At 62.6% G+C, this 17,793-nt stretch overlaps 1 protein-coding gene across 1 annotated transcript in view; it reads right to left on the reverse strand.

Annotated features, from left to right (window-relative positions):
- Positions 1–4,706: 4,706 nt before the first annotated feature.
- Positions 4,707–17,793, reverse strand: part of LOC131274234 (ral guanine nucleotide dissociation stimulator-like) — a 54,097-nt gene continuing 41,010 nt past the window's right edge. Inside the window, 19 exon segments of the mRNA XM_071209518.1 lie at positions 4,707–4,790; positions 6,044–6,160; positions 6,249–6,397; positions 7,243–7,601; positions 7,919–8,017; positions 8,174–8,245; positions 8,247–8,293; positions 8,608–8,640; positions 9,043–9,120; positions 9,571–9,639; positions 10,762–10,843; positions 11,331–11,434; positions 11,721–11,936; positions 12,248–12,402; positions 12,543–13,046; positions 13,369–13,562; positions 14,258–14,314; positions 14,930–15,123; positions 16,260–16,381. Of these exon segments, the coding sequence (XP_071065619.1) occupies positions 4,707–4,790; positions 6,044–6,160; positions 6,249–6,397; positions 7,243–7,601; positions 7,919–8,017; positions 8,174–8,245; positions 8,247–8,293; positions 8,608–8,640; positions 9,043–9,120; positions 9,571–9,639; positions 10,762–10,843; positions 11,331–11,434; positions 11,721–11,936; positions 12,248–12,402; positions 12,543–13,046; positions 13,369–13,562; positions 14,258–14,314; positions 14,930–15,123; positions 16,260–16,381 (2,735 nt within the window).

Consider the following 17,793-nt stretch of genomic DNA (forward strand, 5'->3'; position numbering starts at 1 on the left):
GGAAGTGGACATGCTTGACTCTGTGGACTGAAGGCTGGGGCTGCCCCAACCAGCAGGAGCTTGTGCGAGGTCAAATGAAGAGCTCAGGACAAGCCCTGACCCCTGCTGTCAGCGCAGTAGCCAGAAAAACCCTGACAGGGCCTTCTCCAAGAGCTGGGATCTCAACGCTGGGAGCAACTCGGTCTGGCCCTGACTGACATTTTGCTTGATGCTGTCCTCCAAGCCCTGGGTGGAGGGGATATTCCTTGAAGGAAGGATGCCCTGGTTTGGTGCATCCACAAACCAGGCCACTGTCCAGCAGGCAGAACCAGTTCTCACCATCACTCTCTGGCTAAGACAGGAAGAGCTCAAGTTGAAGATGCAGCAGCTAGGAAAGGGGCAGCTCTTGGTTTGCATCTCCTTACACATGGGGCAGGGACACACAAAGTGGCCTGGTCCATGACCATTGATGGTCAAAGACTGACCTTTGTTTGAATAACATCTCTTTGGGCTTGCTTTGGCAAAGACCAGTGCTCAGCTGGAATTGTCCTTCTTCAGTCCATTTTGCCAAAAGTCTTGAGGTCTTGGTGGGGGACTTGGAGCCAAGGGAGAGTGTCCTGTTGCCTTGGGGTCAAGGGATCTTGTGGCACCATCATTTGACTATCCACTCCTCAGTGCTCCTCAATGGAAACGCTGGCGTGGTTGTAAGCAGCCTGATGCACTCACCTTCTGTCAAGTGGGAGAGAGCACCGATTGGCCCAAAGCAGTGATCCCAAGGAAACTGCAGCCCTGGAGTTCATTCTCTTCTCAGATAGAGAAGTTCCTGAAGGTCCCTTGGGACCTGGAGCAGGAAGGGGAGGAACAGAAGCTCCTGCTTCTAGGAGAAGCCCTGGCCCAGGAATCTTCCCAGACTGCGCTCCACCAGGGAAGTGGTCCGAGGCTGCCCTTGGCTCTCGGCCCTAGGACAACCCCTGGAGGTTTCTGCCAGGGTAGGGAATCCTGTTCAGGGGGTGGAGCCCTGGCTTGGAGGCCACAACCCTTCCTTACACTCGGGACTCTGCCCAGCCCTGTGCCCCGGGCCAATCGCTCCCTCTCTCTCCATGTCAGTTTCCCAGTTTTATACCAAAGAATTGGACATAAACTGTGTGAGCATGCGCTCAGAGAGGATCACCAGCTTGCCTCCCATGGACAGGGTGTGGGCGTATGACTGGCACACCTCTTGCCCACACCCCAGGAGAGTACAGGACAGGGCTCTCATCTGGGAAACTGCCCTCAGCCTCAGGCTTGGCCACTCCTCTCCTGCCCACGGCTCTCCAGGCGGCTCCCGACTGCTGGCCTGCTGCTGGGCTCCAGGCAGGGACGTCCTCCCCCAGCTGCCCCAGGGTCGGGGATTGTCACACCAGCTGCTGCCTGGCAGCCTCCCCAGCCAACACACCTCCCATCAGCAGGGCAGCACCACACTGCTGAGTGTTCACTCCTTGCTGTCCGGTTCAACTTCTGTTCTGGTGCTTGGGTAGGAGTGGCCGGGGAGGGTCTCTGGCAAGACCAAGCTCCACCCAGGGACCCACAGGTGTGAGCGGTGGGCTCCAGAGCTCTGCTCCAGCTGCAGGATCGGGGAGCGCGTGTGCCCACAGGCCCTGGCCAGCTCGGTCGACCAGGGGGACTCTGCAGACAGGGCAGTGATGCCCGTTGGTCGCTGCAGGGCACACATGGGAGATGCATCCACGGCTCTGCTCGCAGGCACCGGCCAATGCCGTGTGCCACCAGCCTTCCCCGTGCTTCCCTGGTCCCGTGGACCTTGGGGGCACCTGGAACACTGCCAGGTGGGGGGGGTCATGCTGCTAATGGGCTTGGCAGGCTTGGAGAGCCTGAAGAAGCTGGGGGTGAAGAGGGCTGGGGGGGTCTACCTGATATCTGGCCACCTCCCCATGGTCAAGGTGCCCAGGTGCTGCCCACAGAAGACAGCCAGGAGCAAGGCACCTGGAGGCAGGCAAGTGAGTGTGGCTGACGACAAGGCCAGGTGGCCCCCTCCTCTTCCTCTTCGGCCTTCTGGCCCTGTGTTTGCAGACAGGATCCCTGAACTGGATGTCCAGCCTGTCCCCAGCTGGTGTATGAGAGGACATGAGGGAGCCTAGGGAAGCAAGCCCCACTACCAGGGTGGAACGAGTATTGGAGGACAATGACTGGTTTCACAGCAACCCCCCAACAATCAGTGAATCTTTCCCTTTCAGAGGTGAGCATCCAGCACCAACAGCTCACGGTGACTGCTGGAACTAGAGCCTCTCTTATTGACAGAGAAAATGCATTCGAGACCAATATTTCCTCATGAACATGGATGATGAGAGTGTTGGACTTCCCCGATCACCCAGATGGAAGGGGGCTCTCGGCCCTCACCTAGGGCAGGCGGGAGGCTGGTGCAGGCTCCTGGGCCCTGTGCTGAGCCAGGGCTTCAACCTTTAGCTCCCGGTCATGGGGAAGCCTGGCTAGAGCCGACGGGGAGCTCAGGACAGGGCCTGTCACCCCCCAGACAGGGAGCCACTCAGCAACTGAACAGGCCATGTGGGGAATCGGGGCAAGATTATGGTCATTGGTCCCATCAGGCCGTGACTTGCACCCCCTCCCGACAGGAACTGTCCACACCCCCGTGACATCAGCAAAGCCCGAGTTGTGAACCTGTGGACGCGGCCCTCCCAGGGTCACATGAGCTCGAAGCGCTCAGAGCCAAACTCCTCCTGAGGCCAGTCAGCAGCCACACGGTGGGAAGTGTGGACCTCAGACCACACGGCCTAACTTCCCCTCGACCCGCAGACAAGGGTGCGTGGGGTCTCTGGCTGACAGGAAGGAGTGCTCTTGTCTTGGCATCGAGAGCTCCCGTGTGCTGCCGCAGGCCCCGGGCAGCAAGGAGAGCCCACGGGGAGCCCGCGCAGAGGCCGGGCCTGCAGGGATTTTCCGGGGGAAGGACGTGCACAGGGAATGGCACGGCAGTGGGAAGCACTCGTTCACAGGCAGCAGTGGTGTGGACACCGAGGAGGCCCAGCTGGAGCCGGGACGCTGCAGCTCAAACCCCCATCCCCGCCTCAGGAAAAGGAATTCTGGTGCCAGGGATGAGGATCGCAAAGCAGGAACTCCAAGGTCAAGCGTGGACCATGAGGCCCTGCGGGGCACTGAGGAGGCCGGGTCTGCCTGCCCTTGGACTGGTGCCAAGAATCCTCCTCTTTTGCTCCTCTGTCCCTTTCCATTCCACATTCTCAGCTATGTTCTCATTCTTGCTCTACCTACTGCTGCTGTCACCCTATTGTTTGCCCTTGAAAACTACAAGTTCCTATTTGGTGCACAAGCAAAGCCTCAGGCAAGAAGTGGGAAAGGTTCCTTCTTCCTCCAAAGTGGTAGAAAGGCGGCCACTGCCCTGTCCGGGGTCAGGAAATGGTCTTTGTGAATGGTCTAAAGCCCGACAGTCCTCCTGGGTGCTCTCAGCTCCCGCCAGGTGGAACACTGAAATGCACTGAAATGCTCTCTGGTGTGGATTCCTGTGTTTGCTTCAGGAACCCAGGGAAGAGCAGCTGGCTCTTTTCACTTCTCCCTTCTAAAATAAATGGATGACTCTGCAGGATTTCTCCTTTGATTGAGCACTGCGAGAGCCTGTATCTCATTTTGATTAACATAGGAAATGCAAGAACAAAATTCAACTCCCAGGCTATAGTGGAAACAAGAATTTAATAATAAAACCTTCCCATTGAACATCTACTAAGGACAAAGGTAGATACTGCCCCTCCCCTTTAGAGAGATAGTCTTTGTTGCTGTTGATTCTCAATTCAGTTCTTTGACAATCTCTCGCAGATCCTCCCTCTGACTAGCCATGTTTTGAGTGGCAGGACAGGCCCAGGGGTATGCGTGGAGTCTGGGGGTGGCCCAGACTGGCTGCTGGGGAGGGAAGTGCCTGCCTGGCCTGGCCCACGGTGGTTGGGGTCAGCAGAATGACTTGGCCAGATGGACCTGGAAGGGAAGGGGGCCCTGAGGCTGGGGGGCAGCTGGGACCAGTTACAGTTACCCCGTTCAGAACCTGGGTCCCTTCTGCCAACTCCCCCGAAGGGCTGGGAGAGCTCTCTCCTTGACCTCGGCATCCAGAGGCCTGGTCTTCCTCAGGAGAAGAAACCAATAATCGGGCAAGGGCGCCATAGCATAATACACGTTGGCACCGTCCGGAATCTGCAGCACTGGGGGGTGGGGCAGAGGGGTGGTCAGCCATGTTCTAGGGCACGGACGAACACCCACCAGAGCCGGCCTCGGCTGGGCACCCGACTTCCCCAGTCCAACTCCAGGACCACAGAGGAGCCACCTGAACGACACCCTGAGCGACCAGGGAAGACTCTGCAGAGGCACAGCTGAAAGCGGGGGACCCTTGTTCCAAAAGCGACTCTGACTCCCACCTGCCAGCCTCAAAGTGGAGCTGCTACAAGGTCATCTCCTCCCCCAACCACCCCTGCCTCCTTCCCTGCTGGGGATCGTGGCACTGAAACTGGCCTTCTCCAACCCAGCACACGCCCCTGAGCCCAGCGCTCCCTGGGCCAGACTGCCGAGCCCGCCAAGGGCAGCCCCGCACCGGGGCTCCTGAATGGGGCCTCGCACCTTCGGGCCAGGGCCATGCTGCCCCTGCCCACCCCTGCGCCCCCATCCTCTCCACTCGCCCCCGACTCACTGCCATCTCCTGAGATGATCTGTACCAGCTGCTAGTCCGTGGGCTGCTCCCCAGTCAGCACGTGCTCTTCCAGGGCCTTGCAGATCACAGCTGGAGCCCTGTCTTGGTCGGTCACCTGCGATGGGTCAACAACAGGCCTCAGGGCATGGGTCCTGGAGCCGGCTACCCACGGCGCAGCTGCCAGAGACCCCAAGGAGGCCCCTCTGCTCAGGGCTGGGTCTACAGGGGCCTCCCTGTCTTCTCTTGCTCCCCCGGGGACACTCCAGGCAGTGAGGGCTCTCTTCCAGTCAATCCTCACCCCATCTCCTACAAGAACCTGCACCTCTATCTTGAGGGTGTTTCCAAGTGAGGGTCCAAATCCCCTGCCCTGCAGGCTGAACCCCGCCCCCTGGCTCCTTGGCCTGCACGACTGCTAGGGACTCCCAGAGCCCTGGGACAAAGGGTGGCCTTGCAGCAGAGGGTGGGGACTGTGGAGTGACCTCGGGGCCTCTGTCCCTCCTCCCTCCCCATCACAGGAGACGGCTCACCTTCGGGGAGGGTCCCCGCCCTGCCCCTGACCCTCCAGGAGGCCTCCATGTAGCAGTGAACCCCCAGGCAGAACACACACATCCAGTCCAAGCCCAGATGTTTGTCCGAGAGGAGGCTAGAAGACAGCCTAGGGCCCCGCAGGATGCTCTGGGCTCCAGGAGGCAGCTGTGCTCAGCAAGGTCTAGACCACAGCTGCCTTGAGCACGAGGGCCCGGGTGCAGGCAGGGCTCAGGCCAAGGGCCACTCAGTGACAGCTTAGAACAAGCACGCCAGCTCCTGGCCACAAGAGAAGTGCAGCCCATTCGGCTGTGCACCACAGCAGCTCTGCAGCCTCTGGGCCGCAGGGCAGGGGTGGCTCCATCTGCATGTCCATCCGAGATCTGGGCCCTGCTCATGCCTTCACAGCCACCGACCTGGGTCCTCCCCTCTGGGTCACAGCAGCAGCCCCTTGCTGGCCGGTGTCTCCACGCACCGCCTCACTGTCCACTCTGAGGCCAAAGCCCTCATGCTGTCCCTGCTCTGCTCTGACCCTTCAGGGGCTCCTGAGAAAGTCACACTCCATCCAGCAGCTCCAGGGCCTGATGGGACCCGGCTCCCAATGCCTCTCTGACCCCAGCCCTTCCCCCAACCCCTTCTCCTTCAGCCCTGGTCTCCCAGCTGCTCCTCGGCCCATCAAGTGCACGTCTCCTCGGGCCTGCCTGTGTCCATTGTCCTGAGCCCTGACTGCCATCGCACACATGCTCTTCCTGCCCCTGGACATGGCCGTCTGTCCTTCCCCAGCCACTGGCAAGTCTGCTCCAGGGCGCCAGGCAGGGACCATGGCATTGTTCAGGTGCTTACTGCCTGAGCCTCCGCGGCCCAGGGGGCGGCCACACACCAGCTCACCAGGATGCTCTGGACCTTGTGGCCGCTGTCCTCGGCCAGGGTGACATGGACGAAGCAGCGGTCGCGCACGTGCTGTTTGTAGCACGGCCGTGAGTCATGGTGCTTTCAGCTGGTCCAGGTGGCCCTGGCTTGGATGGAGGAGGAAGAGGACATTCCTCACAATGCTGAAGTGATGGTGGAGCCAATCCGAGACGATGTGCAGGTTGCCTGCCCGGCGGGGACGGGAGGTCAGCAGAAGGCCGGGAGCCTCGGGGCAGCCCAGGCTGCTCGAGTGCGACGGTTTGCTCGGTCGGTAGAGGTGGGGTCTGGCTGCGGACGAGGGGTTGGTCCAGCTCTGGATGAGGGGTCTGTCCCACTTGGGACGAGGGGTCGGTCCGGCAGCAGACGAGGGATCGGTCTCACAAGGGGTTGCGCGGTTCGGCTGACGGGGTCGCCCGGCGAAGCCGGCGACGAAGGGGTTGCCCGGAGAAGCAGGTGACGAACTGGGGACAAGGGAGGCCAGGCCCTTGTCGGGGGCTCTCAGGACTGGAGGGCGCATGGCAGAAGAACTACCGCGGAGACAAGGTAAACACGCAAGTCCACTTTACTGAGGGAGAGGCAAGTTTTATAGGGGCTGGGGAAGGCTGATTGGTCGAAGCCACGCCCTGTTCTGATTGGTTGCCGGCGAAAGGTCAGTGGGCGGTACTGGACGGGGGAGGGGTGGTGGTTAGGGATTGGCTGTCGCTGTTGCTGGGGGAAGGGGCAGGGTTTAGGGATTGGTGGCTGCTGTTGCTGGGGTGGAGGGCAGACTTGAGTTTCCCGCCCACGCCTGGCTGTTGCTGCTGTTGGGGGAAGGGAAAAGGGCGGGCTGCATTTTTCCGCCCACGCCTGGCTGTTGCTGCTGTTGGGGGAGGGGAAAAGGGCAGACTGGAATTTTCCGCCCTGCGCCTGCACAGGGAGAAGGAAGAAGAAGGGTGCCGCCCCACAGGCATCGTGTGGCGCCATCCGGGAGGAGGGGCAGCCGCGGAAGCATGGCTGCCGAGAAGGGGAGACCCGAGGGCACTCTGCACCCATGCCAAGCTTCCTTCAGGGGTGGCGGTGAGTCCAACCAGCCACCCTATTATGGGGGCAGCGGCTTGGCCTGCCGCGGCTGCTCCCCTGCCAGGCCAGCAAACCACACTTCAGCCCGAGAGGTGACTGCACTCGAGAAGCTCCAGGAGGCTCTAGAAGGTCTGGATGAGTCAACGGGGCTCCACCCCTCCTGGACATGGGGAGGGTCCAGCAGGCACAGGAGGGGCGGTGGGAGGGCGAGGGCCCCAGTGAGCAGGGGTGGGCAGTCACCTTCACTTCCTGACTGTCCTGGGCCTCCGGGATGTGGTCCAGGTGGATTTCCACCACAGAGCCAGAGAAGCCAGCCACGGGCATGTGAGGAGAATCTGCTGCATCCCCGCCACTGAGGCCAGGGCCACCCTGGACCTGGACACTGGACTGGGCGGTGCTGCTGCCACTGGACTCGGCATCAGGGCCCTGGGGGCTGGATGGAAGCTCAGCTTACCTTGGGAGCCTCCCCTGGCATGCCTGCCAACCTCTGCCCTGCTAAATCTGCACACAGCTAAGTCCTAGGTCCATCAAGAGGAGCCAGTGGGCCCCAACTGCCTCTAGCTCCCGCAGCACCACCCCATTGCCCAGAGGAGGAAATGGGCCCAGGGAAGGGGGGACTCTCCCAGCCCCAGGGCTGGTTGGGAGTGGAGCTGGGATCCCGGTGCTCAGTGGCAGGCAGGCCCCCCCAGCCCACGCTCAGCCTGGACCTCCCCTGAGCCCACCCTCGCCTGCCCCGCAAGGGGAACTCACTCTCCACTCCAAGGCTCGCTGCCTTCCGGGGGCTGTTGGGCCTGGAAGCTCTCACTGGCCAACTCGGGTGGTGGCTCCCACTCACGAGACAGGAGGAGGCTACAGGACAGGTGGCGGCCGTCAGGGTCCCGGGAGCCCCAGCTCAGGCTCCCTCCCAGGGTCCGCACAGCAGTTGGCCTCCTCGGGCAGCAGGGCCTATGCGGGCCCAGGAGCCACCAGGGTGCTCCTGCCCCCAATGGAGCCTGATGTCCTCACCTGTCCTTCTGGCCGAGCTGCTCCACTGCCTCAAACCAGGCCCTGAAGTGCCCATCAGGCACAAGGCAGTCAGGAGCAGCACGCCTGCAGCTGCTGCAGCTCGGTCACCAGCTGGTATTCCTGGGGTCAGATGAAGGAGGAGGCACTGCTGAGGCCCGGGTGGGCTTGCCTGGTGGGTTTGCCCTCCCCTGCCTTCCGGGCTCTACCTGCCCTCAGGGCTGAGCTCACACAGCTCCTCCTCCAGGAAGCTGTCCTTCCACCAGGTGAACACCCACCCTCCCGAGGGGCAGGTCGGCTCTGTCTTTTCTCCTCCAACTCCCCAGCAGTCTTCCAGAAAGCTGCCTGCAGCCCGGGGGTGCCCTGCCAGGAGGCTCTCTCTTGCCCAGTCCCCCACCCCCAGCCCCACCCCTGCACTGCTGGCCGCAGCTGCTCACCTTCCTCCTTTTCTCAAAATTCACCGTGGTCCCCTGGAAGGAAGAGAGGTCACATCCGTCACAAGGGGGCTCCCAGCCATTGCCGTGCCCATCGCCCCTGAGCCCTTGTCACATGGCATGACTATGGGTTCCATGGGCACAAGGCAGCCCAGACAAGGCATGGACCCAGGTAGGCTTGTGGGCGCAGGAGTGGGGCCCGCAAGGGAAGCCCCAGAGCCTGCCCGGCCCAGCCTCTGACCACAGTGGAGAGATGCCCCCGGACCAGCCTGTGCTCACTCTGCTGCCACAAGTACACGGCACACAGCTCCAGGGTGGCCGGCAGGCTCTCAGGAGATGCAGTGTGCCCACTGCTCAGTGCTCAGGGCTCGGGCCAGCCTCTCCTCCCAAGCCTCAGGGACCCTTTCCCACGCGGCCCTGGTCCCCAGGGTCATTCACATCCTGCACGGCAAAGTCCACCATCGAAAACTGAGTGAGGAATGTCCCCAGCCATGGGACAGTGCCCTGGATGGCACCCTGTGGCATTGAGTGGGTGGGGATGAGTGCAGGAGCTTGGGTGCCCCCAACACCCCGCCCTGACCACCCCACAGGCCCAGACTCCTAGGACCACCCAACATCAGCCTGGCACATGCTCAGGCACTCAGCTGTCACCCTGAAGACCCCCGCCCAGCCTCCAAGGACCCCAGACTCCCCTGCAGTCACCTCCCAGCACCGGTGTTTCTTCCATCACAAGCCCACACCCCACCCCACCCAGTCCCCCAGCCTCGGCTCTTCCAGGCTCTTGCTCTGACTTGCTGCCACTAGTCCCCGAGGATTCCCTAGGCTCCCGGCCCTCAAGCTTCCAGGGGAACAGACATGGAAGGGAGGCTCCCCGGGCCCAGAGGCCCAGGAGGGCTGGCTGGGAGAAGGGCCCCACCCTGACTTAGAGGCCACCCACCCTGGCCCCCTGGCAGGAGCCACACCCACACCCTCTTGCTGCTGCTTCTGGGCTCTGTTGGGGTTCGCGTCCAGGGTGGCAAACTCGGGGTTCCCCTCCTGTCAGGATTGAGCAGCTCGGGGTCAGTGAGGCCCTCTGCCCTTCCCCGTTGTCCCTGGGGCCTTGGACCCCTGGACCAAGTGGGCAGGTGGAAATCAGCTGCCCCCACGTGCCGAAGGTGCCCTGGGGGCCTTGTGCAAGCGGCCTGGCCTCCCTCAGCCTGTTTGGACATCTGGGACGTGACCACAGAGATCTGACTCCTTCTCAGGAGTCCAGAGGCCTCAGGGGTGCATGCCAGTGGCACGGACGCTCTGGCCATCTCACTCCCGTCTCGGAGTCCTGGGAACACCTTTTCTCCCTTCAACCCCGCCAGCTGACCGTGAGGGCGGCACCACTGGATGCTCGTGCTTCCATTCCGCAGGAGGACACACAGGTCCAGGGAAGGATGCACTCGGGGTGCCCAGGACAGGCAGCTCCCTCTGGTCGGAGGCCTCGTCTGCTCTGACGTCGCCACACAGCCCGCCACTGCCAACAGCTGTCCGCTTCTCCCGGTCTCTGCGCGTGGATGTGCGGGGGGCCTCGTGTTGTCCCAGCCGTGGAGCTGGAGAATGGGGTGTCCCGGGAGGCCTAGTTGAGCAGATCCTGCCTGCCCCAGCCCACAGGATGGAAAATCCAAAGGCCGCCCAAGACCCGCACACAGGTGCCCCCTCCCGGGGGTCCACTCGGGATGTTCTGCCTGCAGGGGCACCCCATCCTCCAGCTGCATGGCCGGGACCACATGTCCTTGCAGTACTGGACATCAAAGTCGGGCTGCATCTTCTAGGTGGGAGCTTCTAGTTTCAGTCAGAAAGGACACACTGTGGTTTCCTGTCTCCCAAATACTTCTCCTAGCTCTCTGACACAAGCCATTTATTATGAGACGCAGTTCTGAGACCCCCACATGGATGGAGACTTCTCATCCTGCCGGTTCATCATCTCCTGGAACATCCCAGCCCCCCCCCACCATGTCCGAGCACCAACCCCGGCCTACGGCCCTGCAGCTGCCCCCCACCTGCCCACAAAACAGGCAGATCCCTCTTCATCTTCCTCCAGAAGAGACCTGACAGGATGTTTGCAAAGAAACACCCAGGGAAACACTCACAAGCCCACCTCCTGAGCCCTGGCCCCCGCCTGCTCTTCACCTGGGAGATCAGCTCGCTGCCCTGGGAGTTGTTCTCAGTGGAGAAAATTTCAGACAGTGTCTGAAAGAGGCGGAAGCTGTCCCTGGGGGAGGGCAAGAAGGAAGGAGAAAGGTGGGAGTGGGTGGGAGCATCCAGGGGACAACCCACTGTGCTGTAACCAGGTCCTGGGACCCGGACCGCCTGGGTGGGTGGTGCTGAAACTGGGCAGCTCTGAGCACTGCAGGACATGGTGGGCTTGGGAGCTGAGCTCTCAGGGGGGCAGAGCAGGGACCCCCACTCCTAGTTCATGAGCGGCTGGTGCTGACACGGGGAGCTGTCCACTGGACAGAGCGGGCTGCTGACCAGCACACCCTGGACATGCTCTCATCTGGCTCGACACTATGACTGACCATGAATGGCACCAGTGTTGATGCACAACAGCTGACCTCAGGTCCTGGCGAGACCTGGAGCAAGCCCACCCAGCCCCTGCCCGGATCCCGCTGCCTCCAGGTGCCCTGCAGGGTGATGCCCAGCCTCCCGCGGGGCCCCTGTTCCCCACCCTGGCATCCCCTGGAGAGAAGCCTGCCCACCTGGCAACTTCCACCCATGTCTTCTTCTGATGGCCAATCGCATGGCTTTCGAGAGTGGAGAGGATGGCGTGGGCTGAGGAGAAGTTGCAGAGAGTTCGGCACTCCTGGGGAGGGAGAAAGAATGGGCCGTGAGGTGTGGTCTGAGCGCCCCCTGCTCCTGCTCCAGCCCCCTTGGCTGACCTCCCCCTCTGGATGAGAGATGCCCACGGAGCCCCTGAGGGCGAGCCGGGGCCCCAGAGTGGGACCCCCATGCTCCACCTGAGGGAAGAGCCTGGGGGGGACGTGAGGAGGGAGGAGGGCTGTGCTCCAGGCAGGGCAGGGCCCGGAGGCCGAGAGCCCACCAGAGCGCAGGGGGCCCTCCAGGAGTACAGAGAGGGCCCCGGCACGCACCCTGGCCACCTCGATCCAGTGCTCTACCACCCTGGCCCTGTCTGTGGCCTTCATGCTGCGGTCCCCGAGGCAGGTGGCCATGACACAGTCGGCCACGCAGGTGACCTGGTTGATGATGGCGTGCACAGTGGGTGCCACATTCTCCTTGCCCTTTTGCTTGCGCTGCGACCAGATGGAGCCCAGGCAGTGGTAGGGCACCACCTTCTTGAACAGCTCCTGGGGAGGAGGGCAAGTCAGCCAGTCACACCCGCCCCCAGCTCAGACAGATCCCGCGGGCCCTCAGGACCCTGGCCAGGGTCGTTGTCACAGCAGTGCATGTGGAAGGGACGGCTAGCGTCCTAGGTCTCCTCTCCAGAGGCTGAAATGCGGGCATGGGCTCAAGAAACTCACCCAGGGAACAAGGCTGGCAGTGGGCCAGGGCTTGGACCCAGATCCCAGGATTTGGGATCAGGGTGGGGAAGGCTGGGGTGGCAGGTCCTGGGAGGAAGGTCCCCCCCAGCTCCACCCTGCCGAGCCCAGCTGCTCACCGCATCCATGAGCGACAGCTGCTCTGTCACCAGCTCAGGAGGGAAGGCCAGGAACTCAGGCTTCTGCTCACGCAGACCATCCCTGCAGGGCCCGAGCCAGGGGCAGGAAGGCTGTGGGGGGGCAGCCCGCCCTGCTGCTGAGCTGAGCTCTAGTCATGGCTCAGGTGCTACTGCCAGACTTGCTTACCCCTCAAGAGACGTTGCTCCTGAAGGTGCCTGAACCAGCTGGAGCTCCAGAGTGAGCACTGTAGCGACCGGTGTAGGCAGCACTGGAGGTGGCGGTGGGACTGCCTACCCTCACCAACTGGTGGTGTGGATGGTGCAGCAGGGGCTGCTCCTGCAGAAAGGGCCGGCTCTACCTCTGCAGGGGACACTGGCACTATCTCCACAGGTGGCAGTGGAGGTGGCCCCGAGGCATCTTCCAGCTCAAAAGCCGTCACGTCTGCTGCTGGAGGAGCAGGCTCTCCCTCGAGAGCAGGCAGTGCCGATCCATGGAGCGGTGGTGAGGCAGGTGGAGCTGGACGTGCCTCCAGCTCTGCAGCTCGTGCTCCTGATGGTGCTGCAGCTGCCTGCAGCTCCTGGGCAGGTGCTCCGGCTGACCGGGTCGGATGGTTTAGCTCCAGGGAGGGCATGGGCCCCATCTCTGTGGGCAGCAGCTGTGGTGGTGCTGGAGCCACCTTCAGCTCAGGAGCTGGTGCCACGGCGTGGAATGCATCAGGCTCTATTCGCACGGCAGGCACTGGTGCCACCTCGCAAGCTGGCAGTCCAGGTGGTGATGGAGCCGACTCTGGCTCTGGACCTGTGTCGGCCGCAGGGGGTGGAACTGGCGCTGGTCGCACTGGAGGCATCAGTGGCTCTGGAGCTGGCCAAGGAGCTGGACAAGAGGCAGTTTCCCCACCATGAATGGCTCCGAGTGTCATTCCAATACAGAGAAGATCCCACTACCTCGAGGGGAAGATCCTGCCCAGGAAAGTGCTCCCCACCGCAGGCTCCCAGGGGACATGCCTGGGGCTCCACCTTGCTCACAGCCCGAGGGCAGCCTCTGCTGGCTCCTGCCTCTATGGTGCAATCCCAGCCCCCAGCCCACAAGCTCATGTGCCCCCACCCCGAGGCCCCCTCACCCTCCGGCTCTGCCTCCGTGGGCTCCGCGTGTGTCATCTGCGCAAATAGAACTGCGGCACAGCACTGTAGGCCAGAGCCCAGCAGGTGTTCCTGGGCGCGAGCCACCAGCAGCTGGAGGCAGGGAGAGTCTGGAGGCTGCAGGAAGTCCTCCCAGTACTGGTCCATCCAGGTGCCCAGCAGGGAGCAGAGGGTGCTGAGGGCAGGGGGGGCCGCACGGTCAGACACCGGCCTTGCCCTCCACGTTGCCCCCAGGGATGCTCCCACTCTACACAAAGTCCATGAGGACAGCAAGGGCTCTGACTGGCCTGGCCACAGCCCAGTGCTGACACACAGTGGGCGCTTCAGCACTGGGTAAGTGCGGAGGGGGCAGGGCCCGTCTTCACACCCCGGGCCCTCGTGCCCCCCCCCAGGAGCGTCTGCCGGAGGAGCTGCCTCATCTTCCGCCTGGTGTCGTGTGTGTCTCCCCTTCCCTCGGACACTGCCGCCCCCCCGGCCCCGACGGGGATGCAGCCATCCCCACCACCCCTGCAGGAGGCAGACAGGACTGAGGTCCCCGGCAGACTGGCAGCAGGCCGCTCACCACCTCCCTTCGGGGGTCTGCGTGAGGTGGTGTTTGGGGACCTGGGGGTTGGGAAGGGGCAGAGGAGGGGTGGGCTTCTCGGGGGAATGAGCCCCCTAGCCTCCTGTGCAGACAGGGCCCCAGGACCCCACCTCAGCTTCCTTACTCCTTTGCAAGGGGAGGGGGAAGCCCTCTGGACTCAGCCTTCCAGGGGACAGAGGACGCATGGCCCCAGACCCTGCCCAGTCCTACCCCAACACCCACCACCCGACTCCCCACAATGGGGTCTGGGCACGAGAGCCCCTCGCCCTCACCCAAAGTGCACCTACGTTTTCACGTCAAGGCGTCCACGAAGCTCACCCCTCCCACCGAGGTCACCTCCATACCTAGGGGAGACCGTGAGGCTGTCACAGCTGCTTGCTGAGTGTCCCCCCTGCTGAAGATGACTCAGCCTATTGCCGGCGGCCCCCCCTCCAAAGGCACCCAGAAGGCAGCATCTTTGGTCTGCCGTGTCCACTGCATGAAGCCAGGTGCCAAAGGGAGCACGTGCACCGAGTAGACACGTGCCGGCTACCAGGGGAAGGGGGAGCCCCCAGCGGCACCTCCTCAGACCTGGGGGAGACCTGGAGCCCTCTGGCAGCCCACAGGGATCCCTGCTCTGACCACACCAAGGTCGGAGGCCCGAAAGGGCTCGCAGACCTCCATGAGAAATGAGAAAACTGGGTCCGAAGGGGGCGAGGTGGAGAGCCTCTTCTCTGGGCAGAGGGAAGTCCTGCCCAGGAGCAACACTGCACCTCCAGCCGCCCTGTCCAGGAGCCAGGCTCGGGGCGGCCCTTCCCACGGACCCTCCCAGTCTGTCCTACAATCAGCCCTGGGGGCTGGTCCTCAGGGTGCCCCCTTCCCAAGGAGGAAACTGATGCCAGTGGGTGCAGTGGCATTTCTGAAATGCCCAGCACGTGGGGGATGCAGCAGCCCAGGGGGCGGTGGGGGTGGGCACTCACCGGTGGAACAGCCGGTCCAGGACCTGCTCGGTGGAGGCAAACACGCGGTAGGTCCCCAGAAAGGTGCGGACGTAGCTGAGGTCGCCCTCCTGCAAGGCGGGCACCAGGTGCTCCACCAGGTCCTCGCAGCAGCCTGCCTTGACCGTGCGCACGATGCGGCTCTTCCCCCTTGTGAGGGCCCCCTCATTCTTCCTCTGGGGTGGGACAGAGGGGGCAGTGTGGTCAGACACAGTGCCTGGAGCCAGCTGGGTGGGGCCAGGGCCCACCTGCTACCCCGAGCCCTGAGCGACGTCCGGCCGAGGGGCTGTGTGGGCCCTTAGTGGAGAAAGGTCCTCGGCCTTCACACTGAACTGTAGGTGAGCCAACACCTGAAAGGCGAGGCCCCTGACCTGAAAGGGCAGGTGCCTGGAGGGTCCTTGGGGGAGAAAGGTCCCTGTAGGGCAGAGGGTCTGAGCAGACCCTGGGGAATTGCAGACCCTCCTGGTCAGGAGACAACCTTCTGGACTGCACTGTCCCAGGGCCAGAGGAACAAGGGGATGCCGTTGGCCACCCCGACCCCACATCAGGACAAGGAAGGGAAACGCCAGGGCCAGGGCCAGGGGCTGCATGGATGCTCCCCCCAAAGACAGCAGGTGGTCCCCTGCCGCTGCCCCTCCACGAGATCAGCTGGCCTTTCTCCAGCGAGGTCTGCATGTCCTCTGCCCGGCCGGCCCTTTCCTGGAGCCTCTGCCAGGGCCGGGAGGACCACTGCCTGGGGGCCTGCGGGTGGTGTCCAGGGCAGCAGAGCCAGCAGGGTCCCGGAACAGGACCTTCGGTTCCAGCAGGCCCGAAGACCAAAAGGCTGCTCTGAGCCACCACCCTCCTGGAAACCTGCACAGCCAAGGCAGTCCCCAGCTCCTACCCGGGAAGGTCAAGAGGGTTCTGGGAGACGGCGAGAACCCTCCTCAGCAGGAGAGCTGGACCACTCGGAGCAGATGGGCAAGGACAGTCATGGAGATACTGCCGGGGACATGGGGCCAAGGAGGGGACTCGCAAACACAGCAGCACAACGCGCATCTGTCTGCGGCATACCCACCCTCCAGCCAGCCCTAACAGGAATCCTGCACTAAAGACCCTCTCCCGCCCCTCTCCACGTGTGCAGTGACCTTCCCCCGTCTGTGGAGTGGCAGTGTGCTGGGTGACTGGTGGGGTCCCAGGTTCCTCGGGAAGCAGGATATGGGGCCACTCCGGTGGGAAAGCCCTGAAGAGCATGCAGGCAGTGGTCAGGGTGGAACACGGCCCCAGGGTGCTCCCCAGCTGCCTCGGGCCCCCCCTCAGCACCTGCTCTCACCTGGAACCAGCGCTGGCCCTTGCCAGGGCCCTGATGAACTGGCACCTTCCTCAGAGAGATGGTGTAGACCAACCCCTCCTCCAGCTCCTCGCCAACCACCTGCGTGGAGCCCAGAGGCCGGGCTGAGGGGCGTCAGCAAGGAGCCTGTCCTCCCCCGCAGAGGAAGCTAGCCCTCCATCAGACCGAGACCCAGAGCAGACTCAGGTGGGGTCTGCCATCCCCCAAGCCCGGTGGCGAGAACAGGGGAGCTCGAGGCTCAGGAAAGACACGGTCCACATGGATGTCCCCAAGCTGCCTCTTCCCACTCCCACCCCGTGACCTGGCAGGGGACAGAGAAGGCCATCCAGGTCCCCAACCCTGACAACCACTCCTGCCCTTGGTGGTCCCCTTGTCCATGCCCCCACACCCTGGGAGGAGGATGGACGTGGGGCTGCCCAGGAGGAGCACAGCAGTGGCCTGTGCTGAACCAGCTCCCCTGGACCACCCCGTGTCACTTCTGGGTGCCTCCTGGGTGCCAATGGCCAGCGGCTCCATGGCTGAGGCCTGAGCCAAAGTCGGAAGCAATGGCAAGGGGATTCATTCCCGGTTTGGTGGAGGCTGGAGCCTTGGGGTCGCGCAATGCAGCAGGGGAACATGTTGCTCTCTCGAGCATCTCCTGCCAAGTGAGCTGGGAAGGGGCTGCCTGTGGAATCTGGGTGCCTGGTTACCAGGGTTCCAAGTTCTGTCACCGAGGAAGTGAGGTCACCTCCTGAGGTCATTTCCCCTGGGCTCTTCAACTGTAAGAACCCCGCCAAAGTCCCTCTGCATGGCTGTTTGTCCATCCCCTCTCCTAGATCGCCTTGTTCCCTGGATGCCATTCTGCCAACACGTCCCCCCCACAGCTCCCTGGGAAGGCTGCGGGCACCTCGGACCCCAGCTAGGGGGAGACCCAGCTGGGTTCAGAGCCTGCTGCTCCATCCTTTCCATTTTGGGGAGCCCAGGCTAGTCACTGGGGCCCACCCCCAGTCTCCTCACCACACAGTGGGATCCATTCTAGCATCAGCTTCCCGGGACAGCGTCACATCCACGGGGGGCGGACACTGTGAGCCCCAGAGTCTGGTTTCACACAGAGCAAATGCACATACTCAGACATGGGAGAAGCAGGAAGGGGATGGACGGAACCCCGAGTCCAACTCCACACAGGGCTGGGGGGAGGGCCGCGTGGTCTGAGGAGACCCATTTGCACTCCTGGATTGTTGTCTCCATCTGGCCCATGATGAGGTGGAGATGAGACCGAAGTCAGACATGGCAGCTATGCCACCAATCCTGCCAGAGACTTCCCATTGCCTTGATTATTTCTAATTCTATCTTGTCCACTTAACCATTGGAGATAGAGGCAATTATTTAAAAAGAAAAAGCAAGCACAATTGAATAAAACTGTACAACTCTCAATTGCATGGACTGGCGATGTAGAAATTGTTTTTTATCATACAGTATGCTACACAGTCTATTTGGTTCATCATAACACAATCCTATGGTATTGGCCCTTTTGTGT

Source organism: Dasypus novemcinctus, chromosome 18, assembly GCF_030445035.2.
Source record: "Dasypus novemcinctus isolate mDasNov1 chromosome 18, mDasNov1.1.hap2, whole genome shotgun sequence".
In the NCBI taxonomy this organism is placed as follows: domain Eukaryota; kingdom Metazoa; phylum Chordata; class Mammalia; order Cingulata; family Dasypodidae; genus Dasypus; species Dasypus novemcinctus.